This window comes from Pteropus vampyrus, unplaced genomic scaffold, assembly GCF_000151845.1.
Source record: "Pteropus vampyrus isolate Shadow unplaced genomic scaffold, Pvam_2.0 Scaffold64, whole genome shotgun sequence".
Lineage (NCBI taxonomy): Eukaryota > Metazoa > Chordata > Mammalia > Chiroptera > Pteropodidae > Pteropus > Pteropus vampyrus.
In genome coordinates, this window is record NW_011888845.1 from 6,795,739 (window position 1) to 6,813,782 (window position 18,044).

General features: G+C 31.7%; 1 protein-coding gene across 2 annotated transcripts in view; it reads left to right on the forward strand.

The window, feature by feature from the left end:
* The window catches only part of KHDRBS2 (KH RNA binding domain containing, signal transduction associated 2), a 511,685-nt gene that overhangs the window by 69,101 nt on the left and 424,540 nt on the right, over positions 1 to 18,044 (forward strand). For both annotated transcript variants that reach the window (XR_002780626.1, XM_011361193.1), the window contains exon 2: positions 4,973 to 5,100. Coding sequence is in view for 1 of the 2 variants with exons in the window: in XM_011361193.1 (XP_011359495.1) it covers positions 4,973 to 5,100 (128 nt within the window). In the remaining variant the exon portion in view is untranslated. The remainder of the gene's footprint in view (positions 1 to 4,972; positions 5,101 to 18,044) is intronic.

Sequence of the window (18,044 nt, forward strand, 5' to 3'; positions counted from 1 at the left end):
TTTCCTTACTTTATTTTCCCTATTTTCAGTGTTATATTTTGGTGCCTATCTGCTTTATCAATTTTCTCCTTTCATTTTCTGCCAATATACTATTTAGTTCATTTTCCTTATTATTATTTTTATAGTTTACTTGTATGAGGTTTAACATAATGTTTCCCTTATTAATGTTTAAATGAAGAAGTTTTGCCTGTGCTTTTAGGTGGTTTCTGATAGAACAGACTTACCAACTAGGATAGTGTCTTTGCCTTGTGCTCTATTAGGATTTTCTCGAAGCAGTTTTTCTCCCTTAGGAAGAGACTTCGTTCTTAAAGAATGAAATTTTTGTTGTCTTTGTTTGTTTGTTTGTTTGTCTGTTTTTGAGATTCCAGAGTGCTTGTGCATTCTAAGTAACTTTAGCTTTTTCCTCATGCATTATATGATCTCCATTGTCTCCTTCAAAATCACTCATAAATTGGAGGTTGTGTAGTCTCTCAATTTTGTTTTTAAGACCATGTTGAGAATTCTATGGTAGAGATAATTTCTCCTTTTAAGAATACATATTTGCTTAAAATTTTTATTTCTCTTACGATTAGTGATCTCGAGCATCTCTTCATATGTTTCTTGGCCATTTGTATATCTTGGAACCATCAGAATTTTCCTCTTTTATTTATCCATGATCTCCCCATACTTGCTCCCCCTCACAGTACCCAGCAGTGTTCCTGCTATTTTAACTGTTTTGAGAAACCCACTTTTATTATAGGATTCTTGTAGATCACCTTATGGGGATATTTTCAGAATTCAGTCTTTTTTATTTTATTATCCTGGTGCCCTGTCTTATTTCTCTAAGAGAATTAGGTGAGGTTCAAAAATTAAGCCATTGGAGGAAAATGGAAGTTATAGAAATACTTTGCTCTGTTTGTGGGAATGTTCATGACATATTTTGTGGAACAAAATAGAGTTTAGTCAAAATAATTCTATCCACAATTTATGAACAAAAATTCCACGCATATGTACATATTCCAAAGAAATTCTCACACATCTCTTTCATTTCAAGAGGGATGCGTTATGGGTAAAAACAATCTCATTGATTTATATCTAACTGTTTACCCAACAACAGAGAATATATACCCTTTTCATGTAATATTCGTGAATCCTACCAAAAATTTACAGTCATCATAGAAAAGAGTTTGGAGGTTCCTCAAAAAATGAAAAATGTAATTACCCTATGATCCAACAATCCTACTTCTGGGTATGTATCCAAATAATTAAAAGGAGATGTTGAAGAGATGTTTGTACACTTCTGTTCTTTGAATTAGTATTCACGATAGAGACGTGGAAGCAACCTCTCGTTCATTGACAGATGAATTGATTAAAAAAATGTGGTATTTACATACAAAGGGATATTATACAGACTTTAAGAAGGAAGAAATCCTATCACATGCTACATCACGGATGAACCTTAAGGACACTATGCTAAGTGAAATAAGCCAGTCACAAAAGAACAAATACTGTTTTACTCCACTCATGCGAAGTATCTAAAGTGTTCAAAATTGTAGAAAGAAGAAGTAACAAAGTGTTTGCAAAGCCTGGTAGAAAAGAGGAGGGGAAGTCAGTATTTCTAGAGTTTCAGGGTTGCAACATGCAAAAGTTCTAGAGAGCTGTTGCACAACATTGTGAATATACTTAACACTAATGAACTGTATCCTTAAAAATGATTAAGACGGCAAATAATGTTATGTATTTTTACCACAATAAAAAAAATTCTTATCATAGCTTCCTTGTGACTGAAACAAGTAGATGAAGTGGTGTAAGACGAATGACAGGTATGACCAAAGTTGGTGCATTAATCTCCATATAATCCTAGTACTATGGTGATAACCACTAAAAAAAAGTCAATGAGCGCTAAAACAAATTCTTGAGTGTATATATACATTAACTGACCGACAGGGAAAGGGAAACAGAAAACACTAAAATCGATGAGGGAGCCCTGTGGCTTTGCTGGTAAAAGTGCCTATCTAGTAAAATCTGTGTAGTTTATCTTTTTTTTTCAACAAAAAATTGGCATGTCTTACTATTTTGAATATGTTTTCCCAATAACATAGCATCTAAATTTGAGTAAACCATATAAACAAGTATAAAAATGATTTAACACCTCTACAAAAACTATTCAGTTATTGCTGGATGATAATGGGTGCCTTTTGATTTTTATGGATACCTATATTGTCTAAATGTTCAACGATGAACATACATTAATTATAAAAGAAAATATTACTTTACACTAAAATAAAAAAAAAAAGAAGGGTACCGTATATGTTGCTTTCTCTGGTTTTAAAACCAGGCAAATCTGGCATATACTGTCTGTGACTGTGCATTGAAAAATGCAATTACTGAGCTCTTAGTCATGTAGCTATGTCAGAGAAGACAAGATAACTCCCTGAAAGTGTCAGAAGGGCAAAAGAAGTATCAAAAATTTTAAAAGGAAAACGTAGAAATGAACAGAAAATGCAGTGGTTTTGGTATTTCATTCAGCTCTATTTCTTGACGGAAAAGTTATTGGAATTAATCATCTATTGATCAAGTTGCAAACATCTAAAAATGCCTAAGGTAGTAGTTTTGTAGAGAGCAAATAATACCAGACAAATTCAATTTATTTTTATTACAGAGTGACAAAGGAGAAACTGTACATTTAATAGATTCAGAATTGAGTTGGCTCTTCATTGTGTTTCATGTTACAATTGCCTCAGCAAGCTAGGTGCATGTACCCAGAGGGCAGTGATCAAAAGTTCATTGTCAGTATCAGAGGATATAATGAATATTCTTTCTTTGCAGTTGTCAGAGTTCTGTATGTAATAATTGTGTAAGGGATTGAAAGTTGAGAGTGCTTCTCAGTTTAAACACAGAGTCAGTTAAAGTATTTGTTAATACTCTGAGTAGAAAAGTAAGAATCTGATGCCATCATACTAAGTAGAAATTACAGACACATTACATATAACTTCTTTTCAGACAACTCAGTTTAAGATAATTGTCTTTGAGGATATTATAGCATATGACTAAAAAAATGATTACTAATGACTATACAAATTATGCAGTGTAGCATTTATTCAGGTATTATCGGGTAAGCAATGCAGTCTTACTTGAAAAAGATTTTAAAAAGTAATATGCTGAAAGATTACTATGTGGAAGGCAACAGGGATTTTATATAACCTACGTGAAATTTTGGGAAAGATGCTAATTAAAAATTAAAAAATCAAAGAACAAAGCTGTTAGATACAATGTAGTGTTTCTCTTACCTACAAAAGTAGTCAGACCTTTAAAAAATAATTGTTTCAAAATACAGTATGAATGAATAGAAATTAATAATTTCCATACCCAATAACTATCACCACCTTTTTTTTTGTTCCAAAATAATGGAAACAGAATGTTCCTCTTTCATCTTTAACAAAACCCCCAAAAATGTCACATTCATATCTTAATTTAGGAAGTGCTTTCAAATAGTACAACTGGCCAAGAACAAGGAAGGAAGTAATGTTTATAGGTGATTTTATGATAATAACAACTGTCTAATAAACATAAAGGAAATAAGGAAAATGAATATTTCAAGATTTTTCAAAATACTGATTTTATATAGTGAATACCGTGAACTGACTCGCTGTATACATTCGTCTCACCATTTCATTCCTACCTTGTTAGACCATGTCAGCATCATTTCTCAGCTAGACAAATACAAGTTGAGTTCCTTGTTTGTTTGCTCTCTGCTGATTGGCTTTGCACATTACATCTGGTGTTATCTTTACAAATAAAAATCAAATATGGTTTCCTCCCTTCACCAAAACTACCCAGTGGCTTCCCATTACATTCACAATAAAAAGTAGAACGCGTCACTTGTTTTGTAAGGTCTTACATGATCTGTCCTGTAGCCACTATCAAACCTCTTCTTTACATTAACTTTTCTTCAACCACACAAGCTTTCTTGCCTTCCTGCTGTTCCAAGACTAAGTGAATCTGTTTCCCCATCAGACTGTAAAACTTGATTTCTCGATCTTCTCATGGCTTAGTCTTTCTCATTATTCATGGTTCTGCTCAGATATCACCCTATAAATCTAAAGTAATACCCCAGTCCTTGACTAACTTTTCTTTATATTCTTAATAGCTTTATTGTATTTATTACTTACCCCACACATAAATATGCGTGTGCACATGTGTTCAGTTTTTAGTTCCCTATCAGCAGTTTCCATGAAAACAGACACATTTTCTGTTTTTTTTTTTTTCCCCATCTGCGGTACCCATAGTAGAGGTTCAAAAGTCTTTGTGGAATAAATTAATTTTTAAAAGAAAGAATGGATAAATAGTGTTCCTTTGCTCAAAAATATCTATTCGGGAACATATTCATAGGGCAAAATTCGTAATTCCTCTTAAACATTTAGCCAAGTAATTTCGTGTTGATGAATATGAATGATAGCATTTACAGATATAATCCTTTATATGACTTTTCTGTGACCTTTCTTTTTAATTACCTTCAAGTTTGGTTAGAATATAAAATAACATGCAATTTATCTTTACTACTCTGTATTAGATAATGGATGATTACTGTTTTCAATTATTTTTTTCCTTAGAAATAATTGAGTAAAAATAAAACGTAAACCTTAAAGTATACCTTTGCTATTCATTAATCCTAGGAAACTTATGTTTGCTTAGATTTTTTAAATAGTTAAGGAACATATTCTTCCTTATGTTCTGTTTGAAGATGTTAAAAATTAATTAAATGCATCAAACAAGACAATCACATCTTCAGTTATTACCTTTTAGTTTTAGTTGACAGAGGTCATCTTATATCCAGTAGCAGCATTCATGTGGCCGTTAACAAGGTGCTGTTTCAGTCCTTTCATCAAGATTCTTCAAATCTTACTTAAGAAGGGAAGTAATAATAACAGCCTGAACATTTGATGATGATTTCTCACTTTGTTTATTGTTTTTTCTTGTAAATTTTTTTCAGAAATTGAAAAATTTCAAGGTTCTGATGGAAAAAAGGAAGATGAAGAAAAGAAATACCTTGATGTCATCAGCAACAAAAACATAAAGCTCTCAGAAAGGGTTTTGATTCCTGTGAAACAATATCCAAAGGTACTACATTTTATGCTTTGTTCTCATAGAATTAAAAAAAAAAAAAAATAAGACTTGATTAATTTATTCATTGACTTTTCTGAAATAAATATTTAAAGCTTCATTATATTAGTATACACAAATATGTGATACTGAAATAGAAGAGTTGTATTTTTAAAATACAACTATGAGAGCAGTTTTCAACGGAAGGCTATAGCATTTTTATTCTGTGAAAATAGGACTAATGATTATATATTTAAATTTTCTTAACATTACATGGTATAACAGTTTGTCCGAATATGCACACTCACTTGATTATGTTTTGATTCTTGTTAAAATGTGTATTCTTATTCTACAAGGGAGTAGAATTAATGATACTAAATATGTAGCATTAGCCAATCAGTAGGGAGTTCCTATATCCAGGACAGCAATATAGTCTATTTTAGATCTTTGAATTATAACCTTTATTCTTCTGTTTCAGGATTTATTTATAAAACTAATTATGATACTATTCGCTCTAAAGTATTTTCGCTAGACATTTTATCCTATGAGATTTCTATCACCAGAATCAGCATTATAAAATATAACATGCAATGGCATGATTTTAGAAAAGGTATATTTTCATAGATTCCAATGGGCAAAAAGAAGTTATTTTTTTTTAATGAATTAAGTAAGCTAAAAATAGAAACTCAAATATTCAAGCTGGTAATTTACTTTCTGAAGAGTGAATCGGAAGCAAAGACCATGTAATTATCCTAATAATAAAGATTACAGAAATAAATGCTGTAGTTTACCAATTGTCTTCTAATATGATAAATTTTAGTAAATATAATTAAATAGAATGTTGTGTTTATAATTATTTCAAACAGGGATAAAACTGTTGCAGCCCACCAAACCATGAAATTTAACATTCAAATGAAGTTTTTGGGTTTGCAATTATTTGGCTTTTGTGGAGATTTTTTTTGAACTAGACTTACTCTATTGCAAGAAAGATGCATTCAGTAGATATAATTTTAATTAAATTTCATTAGATTTACTTTACAATTGTGTTTTTATGAATATTAAATTGGGCAGCTATAGAAAGGTACATGAAAAATTTTACATAGTAATGAACTATGGTAGAAATACGATGGGATATTAAGAAAACGCTCTTTTTTAAGGAACATAAGTAATTAACCACATAGTCCAGAGTACAAGTTTTTTTTTTAAATAATGTTCAAATATTAAATAACTTGATACTCTTTCTCGAAATAGCACTTGTCTGTTCTCTGTATATGAGAAAGTTAATGACAAATTCAATATCTGCTTTTCAATGAAATACAGCTCTATGTCTTTGACCAAAATAGGTTGTTAAGTAGTGGAAGGCATTTCAAATTTTGATAGCTCTTCAAGCGATAGTGTGTGTGATTTTATGTTGACTATTACAATAACCTATATTTGATTCAGAATGACGAATATTGAAACAGTATTTTGTGGTGTCTTATTTTGGTGTGAGATTTAATTTCATAATTTATAGGAAGATGATCAAACAACAGAACTGTCTATTTATATTGAAATAAACCATGCCTCACTAGGAAATTATCGTGCTCAGAATTTTTAGAATCTTAGAATGCTTAAGTTGTGACTAATCTTGGAAATCACAGAATATATAAAACTTTCATTTTACAGATGAGGAAGGTGATTATGAATGGCTCAAAGATATATCTTTGATACAGATAGAAATACTTAAAGAGGTTGCTGTTATTTTAGATTCTTCATTCTTTGTGAGCCATTACATTTTTTAACTTGACCGATAATTTCTGCATATTTGTATTATTTTTATGTAAAATATGCAAGAATATGAAAAATCATAGCTTCTAATGATTAATAGTTTTATGTAACATTATCAAATAATAAATTATGTCTTAGAAAATTTACCATTTTTAATTGGTGAATAGAATACTAAACTGCTTTAATTTATTTTTTAAAAGAACTTACATGTCATATATCTGATTATCACACATAAGAGAACTCTTAGAGCCCTTTTACAGATAGAGTACTGAGAAACAGAACAGAATCATTTATTAAGTTGACCTGCATTTGTTTTTGTTCGTTTTTGTAGTATAACAATAAAATTAAAATCAGTATTTTGAAAAATCATATTTTATTCCAAAAGTGGTGATTCTCTCCTCCTGAGTGAGTATTGGTTGCTTCTCACAAAAATATCAGTGGAGTTCATTTAAGATATAATCATTAAACTTGAGCCATAGTTGATGTATGTTAGTAAGCTGTAAAGTACGTGGTGTGGTATGATATTATGAACTGTTGAACAGAGCACAACAGTACTTAAGGACTTAAATTTCAGTATTTGATAATAAAAAGTGATTTATCCCTCAGGGATACTTTGGAAAAAGACCTGCTTTTCAGAGTGTCTCAGAGCCATCTCTCCCCTGGAATCCTGCTGTCTTTTTGAACTGGTAATTAATGGGGTGGTGACACAGTCCTCTCTAACAAAAGGCAATACGTAACTATGGGAATTTTCGAAGAAATGACCTTCTCCCAACTTTACTACATGACCTTTATGGATAAATTTTGATTTAATTAGTCTTCAATTTCAAGTTGATTTGCTGACTTAATTGAATAATACATAGAATTGAAAGAAGTTTAACATTTAAAATTATTGAAAATATAAGAATGCTATTAAACACATTAAGAATGATTTATATAGCTCTAATGCTTTCTCTTTACTTAATTTAGAGAAAATATGCTACATTATTAAATTATTTTAATGAACAGCTTTTCTTACTTGTTTTAATATTTTTGTTTATAATATTAGTAAAGAAATGGAACTGTACATCTACATTTGCATATGTTTTAGAATCAGAGCAATTATTTCTTGATAATCAAGTCTCCAAGGAGGCAACAGGTGGCAGTGTGTTTCTCTATAATCTTAAGAGATTCATGCAGAAGACCTTGGAGAGATTGATGTAGAAAACTCACCGTACTTAACATGAGCTCTTTCTCCCTAAATCCAGACATAATATATTTCATAGTTCTATATACATTTATTTATTTTTTAATTTTAACATCTCTAATTGGTTTGTATATTATAATCAGAATAATTTTACAACCTCTATCAGGCAAGCGGTGGTCTTAACTTATTGTTTGTAAACTTTGCACGTGTAAACTTGGTCATAGCATCTTATATTGAGTTGTTTTTAATATTGGAAATATGTGTATTGAGCTTAGTTGCTGTTTCAGATGTCTTCAAAGATTGCAGTATGATATAGTGTTGACATGCAAAGCTATTACATATACATACCAAAAAAGAATAGAACTGTAGCTTGGGGTATAAATGCCATATTAATGCAGACAACATTCATTCTTGGAAGAATGAGAAAAATGCCATTTTTTCTTGGTCCTCAATGAATGAATGCATTACAAGACCTTAGAAACAAAAGATATACATAAATGGCTGGAACTGTATTATGTTTTGTTACTACTAGAGCTGCAAAAGGAGTCCCTATCACAAGCACAGGCAAATTGAGAGAGTGTAAGAGGATGGGAAGGTGCACTTGTGGGAAATTTACTTGTTGCTTGCCACTGTACCTGTTTGTACACCGGGGCAATTCAGCCCCTCAGTGTCTTTTAAAAATATCTTTTTGATGTTGCCTTCAGAATCCACTGAAATACATCAGACCTTTTCTAAATTAATTTTGCCCCAAGGTCCACTTTTTATTTTTCTCCTTGAGTTACTGGGAACTTTTTAAAGCAATAGATTGCCAGGGGTATAAATCAGCCCCCAACTTGGCCCCTTTTAAGATCAAACGGAGCCATGTTCCTCTGTGCTGCTTTGCAAATCAATTTCTTATGTAGATTAATGCAGAAAATTAAAGTTCTAAAATATGTTCAAAAGCACCACACTTGCTATATATTTCATCTAACTGTGCTCAGTCCCAGAGAGAGGGGCTGCTTTTCGGGACTGGTTGGAAACAGTCTTCACAGCCAAGCATGTCATCCCACAGAGCTTGTTTCCTTCTTTATACTTTGAAAGATGAAAAACTCAAATCCAAATTCTTGATGAGTGTTATTTTTTGTAATTTATAAGTAATTATCAGATCATTTAAGAATACTTAGTAGAGACCAGGGATATTAACTATGGAAACCATGACCACATTTCAAAGCTGGTATAGCCACATGGAAACACTTCTTTTCTGAGCAGTGCAGTCATCTAAAAGCCACTCTGTAGTTTACATCTTAAACCTGTTTTATCTTTGCCAGACAGAGAATATTGCAGAGCATCACTTTTTAATTTTCTAAAAGAAATGGAAGAAAAGATTTGATGAGATTTATGCTTTCAGTTTTATGCATATCAGTTCCTAGTCTCCTACCTGCAAATTTAAATTTCAATTGAAAAAATAATGACACTCAGATTCACATTGCCTACAAGAAAAAAAAAAATCCAAAGTGCTTGTAAACTGTATTCTTTCCAGTTGAATGGTATCTGAAATAACCCCGTTTTTAGCAAAATTAGCAATTTGCAGTGATATGTCTAGTATTTGTCTTTTCTGATGACTCCTTTTTGTAATTAATGTTCATCCCATGTATTTAAATATTATTTTTTCATAGGGTACTTAAATTTTTTGTTTCCATCTCACATTGACCCATCGGGTTCTATTTCTGAATTATGTGTGCTTCTCTCTGCATACTATTTTTTTTGTGGGCTCAGCACCTCCTCACAAAATATGTCCTCATGCTTCCTGAAATAATCTCTCCTTCTGTTCTGTATCGAGACCTTTTAGAGGATCTTCAGTTTGTTTTAACCTGTTGTTTCCATTCTGCCAGGTTATTTCACCTTTATCCTCAACTGGAAAGCTGAAAACTACTTCAAAAGGATCATTAAATTGCAGATGCCTTTATGTGTCCCAATCTGTATCTTTACTAAAGGGTCCCTTGAGAGCCAAAAGATCTTCTACTTCACATTCCTATCTATAATCTTGCCATTCTTTATTTGCTTGTTTGTTCATTTGTTTAATTTAGTGAGTCTTCAGTAAGTTTCTCTGTACCCATTAGAGCTCTTCTGTCATTTCTTTTGTTGTTGCAGTGGAAGTGGCTTTGAAATTGATATTTTAAAAAGATTTTTATTAAAATATAACTAACATATATTATTGTATTAGTTTCAGGTGTACACCATAATTTTCAACATTTATATACCTTCAGTGATTACTGTGACAAGTCTAGCAACCATCTGACACCATTGCAATATTATTGACTATATTTCCTATGATGTACACCACATCTCTATGACTTGTTTTATACCTGGAAATTCCCCTTCACCTTTCACCCCTTCTTTGATTTTTCAATTACAGTTGACATTTAATATTATTTTATATTAGTTTCAGGTATATAGCATAGTGGTTAGACATTTATACAATTTATGAGGTGATCCCTCTCATTAGTCTAATATTTAGCTGGCACTATACATAGTTATTGCCATAATATTGACTATTTTTCCTGTGGTTTACTTTACATCCCCATGACTGTTTTCTAACTACCAATTTGTACTTCTTAATCCCTTTACTTTTTTCATACAGTCCTCCAATCCCCCTCCCATCTGGCAACCATCAGCTTGTTCCCTGCATCCATGAATCTGTTTCTGTTTTGTTTGTTTATTTTGTTCTTTAGATTCCACACATAAGCCAGACACAAAAGGACAATTATTGTTTGATTCCACTTATATGAGATACTTAAACAAACAAATCTATAGATACAGAAAGTGAAATATAGGTTATGAGGGGCTTTGGAGAAGGGGAGATTGTTTAATGGGTGTAGCGTGTCTGTTTGGGATGATGAAAAAGTTCTGGAAATGGATGTGGGGATGGTTGTACAACATTGTGAATATACTTGATGCCACTGAATTACCCATTTAAAAATAGCTAAAATGGTAAATTTTATGTTATATATATTTTACCACAATAAAAAATTATATTGCAAAATGTTACCTATGTATTTCAATAGCATGTTACAAACAAAATGAATAATGTCATTTACTTTAAGGATGGAAGACTGTAATTAAAAATATTTTTTAAAATTTACTGAATTTTAAGATCATATCAGGAATTTGATAAAATTAATTTTCCATTCCTCATGAAATAAGCATGAACATGTATTATATAATAAGTATGTATTTACAGTGTGAAGAAATTGTGTATACAGTAAGTGTTGGAGAGATAACTAGTGAGAAATTTGAGGGCAAAAGAAAAGTAAGACTAAATTTCTAGCTCATCTTTTATACCAATATAAATCTCAAATAGGCCTAAGATTAAATGCAAAAAAGAAAAAAATGCCAGAATAATTTATGAAAAATGTATTTCATTTTTTAATTAAGAGAAAGTACTTCTGAGAAAGATGGAAAATTCTGAAGTCATAAGTAAGTTATTAAAATTAACTTCTATACAAGCGAAAATGATGATGGTTGCCAAAATCCAGAGACACAAAAAAAGACCAAACTTGTGTGATTATTTGAAAAGTAATTGAAACATGTGACAAAAACTTTTTTTTATATGTAATGGACCCATTTAAAAAAAATTAAACAAGAAGCCAATGGTATTGACAGTTATCAAACATGTACCGTTGAAAACAATTAGAAAAAACTTTGTACCATGCTTATTAGAAAAATACAAGTTAAGATATATGTGAAATACTTCTGTTCTCTATCTGACTGACAAAAAACGTTTGATTGTAACCAATAGTGTTGTCAGGGTATAGAGGAAAATACACTTCATGCGCTGTTGGTCAGAGCATCAAGATTTAACCATTTGAGGGAGCAATTTACAAAAATCAATAAAAATCACAAAGGCACAGGCTTTGATTTAGTTTAGAATTATATATGTATACACACATACCTGTATTGTTAAGTGAAAATATAAAATATTATAGTTTGTTCCTATTGAATATAAAAGGGATATAGATACACATATATATGTTTGGTGTGTATGTAAGATGATGATAGAGAGATGGCGAGATAGAAAGAAGTAAAATGGAAGGGTTTTTTATTGCAGGCTCTTTTGTGCTATTTGAATTAGTATTAAAACGTTATTTTCTCAATAATAAAGATATTTTTAAATAGTTTGGCCTAATTGAAAACATTTAAAATAGAAAAACTTAGTTCTATTTAGAATTTTTTTCCTAGAATAATAAAAACTAAGGATTATTGACTTGTTTTTATGTTTCAGGCACTTCATATATTTTACATGTATTAACACAATTAATTGTCCCCAAATTCTAATAATTCTATTTTTCCTATTTTATAGCAAAAGAAACTGAGTCTCAGAGGAGCTGACTTGCCAAAATTGCATGATTAGGAAATGACTGGTTTGGGATTCATATGCCGCCATTCTGACTTCACAGCTTGTTGTCTTTGCTTCATCACACTGTGTGGTTCTATTATTGTTATGTAAGCAAATGACACCTTGAAATATATAGTACAAAATTTGACCCCAAATACGACTCCTTAAAATCTATTATGAACTTAAAAACCAGATAAAAATTTTATCTTTATGAAAAAATCATACACTTCTATTTCTGGTTTAGGCATAAAGATAATGCTTAAATGAAGAGTGTAGTTTAAAACTCAAGTGTAGAAAAACAGCTTACTTTAAAACATCATAGAATAGTCCTTAAATATTGGATCTCCCACTTAGAGAATTAAGGTTTTTGTGAGTACCCATTATAGCAAAGCACAGTAACTACTGTTTTATTCCCTCAAGAACACTGAGTGTTCTGAAGAAGAGACTAAGGTATAAAAATATTTAAAGTACTTTTTAAAGCTACACTATATATCAATGATAGCGTTAACACTGAAATTCAGGTCTGTTCGCACCAAAGCCTCTCCTCTTTGCATTAGATCATTGTTATGATTCACTTTCTTTTATATGAAGAGGCATTGAGATAATTCTGAACACAGACTGCTAAGATTGCAAAGGCCCACAGATGGAAAAGCAGATGTATTTTCTTCTCTGGTGTTAAGTGAGGCAGAAATAATAGACTCATTAGTTGGAGTATCTCATAGGTCCTACGGTCTAATCTTCTACCCAATTTAGGAATCATTTCTACAAGATCTGTGATACTCATCAGCCTGTGTATGAATACCTGTAGTGATTAAAAAGGAAGTTCACTGCATTATAAAATAGCTGGATCTAATATTCAGTAGACATTGCTGTTCATTTTTTTCTCATTGAAATTGGTTGCCATCGGTCCTGGTTCTGCCTTCTGCATCACTAATAAATTCATTTGAAACACTTGAATCATGGTCTTACTTGAACTATCATTGATCCATTGTCTTCATTTGGCTTCTGGACACCACGGTTTATTTGTATCTCCTATTACAAAATTGGTACCATTTCTCATCCTCCTCTCCTGGTTTCTTCTCTTCCATACAACTTCTTAATGTTGGAATTCCCCAGGGATGATCCATGGTGCCCTTCTCTGTCTGTATTCACACTCCTTGGTTCTCACCCATGGCATGGTTGTACATACCATATAAGCAGATGATCCAACCAAGACCTCTCTCCAAGACATAGATAGGATCTGACAACTGGATATCATCCCATGGATGTGTAGAAATCTCAGATTCAACCAGTATTCTCATCCCACGTGTCCTTCACCTGTAGTCTACTTGCCTCAGTTGTTAGCAGGACCATCCTTTTACTTGGTCAGGTCAGAAACTGTGGGTTCCTCCTTGACTCCTTTTTTCCACACACCCTAGGCAAACCCGGTAGTCTTATCTTTAAAATACATTAGGAATCAAATATTTTTCACCACTTCCACTGCTATTATCCTGACCTAAGTCATAGTCTTCTCTTACCTGAATCACTGTGATAGCATCTTAATGCTTCTTCATGTGCCTTCAACTGTCCCTACACAAGTACTCACAATTTCTTTATCCTTCTCTAATTTTTTTTCCATAGAATGTATCACCATTTTTTAACATACTTTGTAATTTACTTATTTGTTATTTTTATGGTTTTCTATGCTAGAACATAAACTGCAAAATGTCAACTCTCCTTGTCTTTCTCAGTTATGAGTCCCGATCACCTACAGCAATGCCTAGCACATAATAGGTGATTAACAAATATATGCCAAGTGAATATAGGATAATTATACAGCCTCTTCTCTAAGACACCCTTGCTGGAGGTGTCTGTACAGTTGATCCAGAACAAGGGTCTTCTCTAAGACACCCTTGCTGGGGGAAATGCAGTTACTGTACAGTTGATCCAGAATAAGGGTCTACTGATTCTTACCTCTAGCCTCTTCCTAAAGAATTTCTGGGGGCTACAGTTAGAGCAGTGACATCACAGGCCCTCTGAGGGAGACCCCAGTATCACTGTCCTTAGTCAAAGCCTTGGTGATATTCTAATCTTGGCAGAGAGTCCAAGTATAAGAAAAAAACCAATTATAATGAAAATGTCACTCATTTTAATGCCTAGACGATTGGTTACTTTGTTTAACCAAATTTTCTAATTAAAATGATATTAAAAGGTTAACTCAGAAATTACTTTCAACTCATTTCTGAATATCAGAAATGAATACATCGGAAATGTTATAGTTTTTATTATATAATTATTAATTATTAGTAACTGCAGTATATCGAATGTTATTTGACCTTTTACAAAAGAGCCTATAAGGCTTCCATATCATCATTCTAAATATGAATTCCTGTTAATTCATTTAGTTATCCAGAAGATATTTATTGGATCTATATAGCAATCACTTGGTCTTCAACTCATAAATGTGAAAATTAAAAATCTGCTTTCGCTGGTCTCAAGGAGTCCTGTTGTGCATTTAAACAATGGTCTTAATATGGCTTCATAATAGAATGAATCCAGAAACTTTGGGATTGTGTTAGTTTCCATAAAAGTCTGAAGTCAGATCATCTTTAACAATTTTCTTTAAACTTTAGAGGCTAAGACATGAAAGGAGGCAAAGGTATAGAGGAATGGACCATTATTTGAAAAATAGCAGAGAAGACAGAGAGAGAGAGGATATTGTTTGAGATGTAGAATTGAGGGGACCAGAGAGGTAAAATCATGATAATGTTTATTTTACTCTCAAGTCCTCTCAATAGAGAATTTATAAGGATGTTTTTGTAACCTGGTGATAATTTGTAAGTCTAGCCTCTTCTCCCATAGAGTTTTTATGTTTTGGAAAGAAATCTGTAAGAATATGTTAAGATATAGATTTGCTTGAGATGCTAAAGAGAGCTATGAAGACAGTATAATATAATCGGAAAATAATAGGATTTTGAACTGGAGAGACCTAAATGTCAGTCACAGAACCACTTTCATTCAACAGTGATAGTGGTAAGTTCTGTAAACACCTACAACCTCAGTATTTTTTTAGCTGCATCATGAGTATAATAACATGCCATGAGGTTCCAACAGGAATACATGAGAATATATGTACATACTTAGCATGGTATCAGCACATGTCATAAGCTTGCACAAGAATAATCACTAAGTAAATATGAGGTTTTATCACTTAATAACATTATTTTTGGCAGGGAAGCACCTATTATACGCCAGACTCTGTATATGTGATAAAGCAGATAGATGTAATTATTTCTCTAAGAATTCTGTAACTCCCTTCTTACAAGGAAGAATTAAGACATTAATAAAAATAGAGATAAAATAAATGAACGGTGGTATCGATTATACTGGTAGTAATAAAACTTGTATTTGTTGACTACTATATATTAAGCATTTTTTGTGTGTGATTTTATATTATTACTTAATTTAATCCACTTAATATCTCTGCAGAGTAAGTACTATACAGAGCAGGAAATTTAGACACAGATAATTAAATTTTTCAAAATCATGTGGACATTTCATAATCAAGACTGAAGAAAAGAGGAAAGCATAGGCATGAATCTTTTCTTCAGTAATTACAATGTTTATTTAAGAACTAAATTTCATCCTTATTTATTTAAATAATTCTAAGGCGTTTGTATATACTCCACCTCCTTGTTTTAATGTTTGGAACTTGAGATGAAAATTTTTGAAATGTCATAAATTGGAAAATGAATGTTATAATATTAAATTTGGAAATGAATAAGTTTTTATAAACCATGTTATTGTATTTTTATATGTTAGTTGTATATAGTTGTATACTACTTTGTGTTTAAGCTGTTTAAACATGTGAGTACATACCCCTACAGTATTTTTTCCTTATTTCCTGTGTCCCATCTGAAAACACATCTCTTAGTGGTAGACATTGAAGCTGCTGCTAGTTTATTTTTTTAATCGAATGTACTAACTAAATGAGAATGAAATGTTCTGTGTTTCAGTTAGTTGCATATTTATTGAATGGTTCTAGAACTAACCAACAAATATTGGCATTTCATAAAATTCTTCATATCTTGTGCCAATGGTAACTTTATTTCACTTATGGGATAGGCTGAGTAATATGAAATTAGAAATGATAATCCATGTTGGGTCAAGCTTGCCTCATTTTAATTTTTTTTTTAGAGTATATTATATTTAACCTAATGAGAAATTATTAACTTCATGTCTTAAAAAGCTACAGAATTAACTTTTTAGAAGAATAACTTTAAGTGCCAGGAAAATCTAATAACATATTTTTTGTTTGTTTTTTGTCTTCAGCAGTAGAATCTAGGAAAATGCTTAAAAGACTATTTCCCTTTCTGCACTCTGACTTAACTGCAATTCAAGCAGTATACTAATGTTAGCTCAAAATTGGAATTTATATTTCAAGGTAAACTTTTAATGAAGAAATATTAATTCCTGAAATGGCCAATCCACATCTGAATTTTCAAATAAAAAGGCCCTCTAATTTATGAACTCTTGATAGTGTTGATTATCTTTTGGAATCTAATTTCAAAGCCTTGAAATAGGTTTTGATTTTATAGTATCATAGTAATCATGCAGTTGACTTTATTACTGACATTTGATTATGTATCCCATTATTCCATCTTGCTTTAGTTCAATCTGAGTCTACTGAACTATTCAAAGAAATGCTTTATTGAAAGATTTAATGTAATCTTCAAAAATTCTCTCAAATTGACTATTAAAAGGTAACTGCTGATAAAAAATATATAGTTCAAAACACACAAAAGAGTACATAGTTTAATTTGGGAAACTGTTCACGTTTATCCTTTTTTATATTTATATCACAGATGGCTTGAAATTATTAAAAATTTTCTTACAGTGATTATGTGCCTAAGCTATCAGATATAATTAGATCAATGGCATTCCTAAGAAGTTTTTGTTTTTCAGAATGTGTAGAATTGTTTCTGACTACACCCTGGAAAATGTATCAGGAAATGCATTAAATTAACATACAGAGTTCTGCTGCCAAACAACGTGTCTGAATTTGCTGCAACCCTATTTCACATGTGTGAGAAAAAGAACAAGCCCATTATGTGCTCTGAAATACGAGCGGGATAGAGCACTCAGTCTTCACAAAAATGGAAAGATTATGCAGAAACTATCACTTCCCCCAGCCCCTTCCATCCTTCCTGCAAATGACTTATGTTAACTCTTGTATTTTTGTAAACTTTGGAAGACAGATTTGAGAAAAGCTTATTCTGTGTGTTCTAAAACAATCATATGAGGAAAATTGTTTTAGATTATATGAATTGTGTTCACACATTAAAGAAAAATAATAGCTTAGCAATGAAGTTGAATAAAATGAAGCATGCCCATTTTGCTGTGCTAGGCAGTGTCAAGAGCAGAGCTGAGCCTAGTGGCCTTAAAGTCTGCATACGAGGCAGGTGTATGCTTTGTGGTCCTTGTCTGGGTTCTTTATTTTGCTCTATAACAATTCCTGGCAATTCATCTTCTGCCATGGTCTTCAGAACCATGTATTTGTTAATGATGCCCAATTCTGTATCTTCAGCTGATGTCTCTTTTTGATCTCCAGATTTATATATCCAAAAATGTGATCATTTGACTTAGTTGACATCTTCA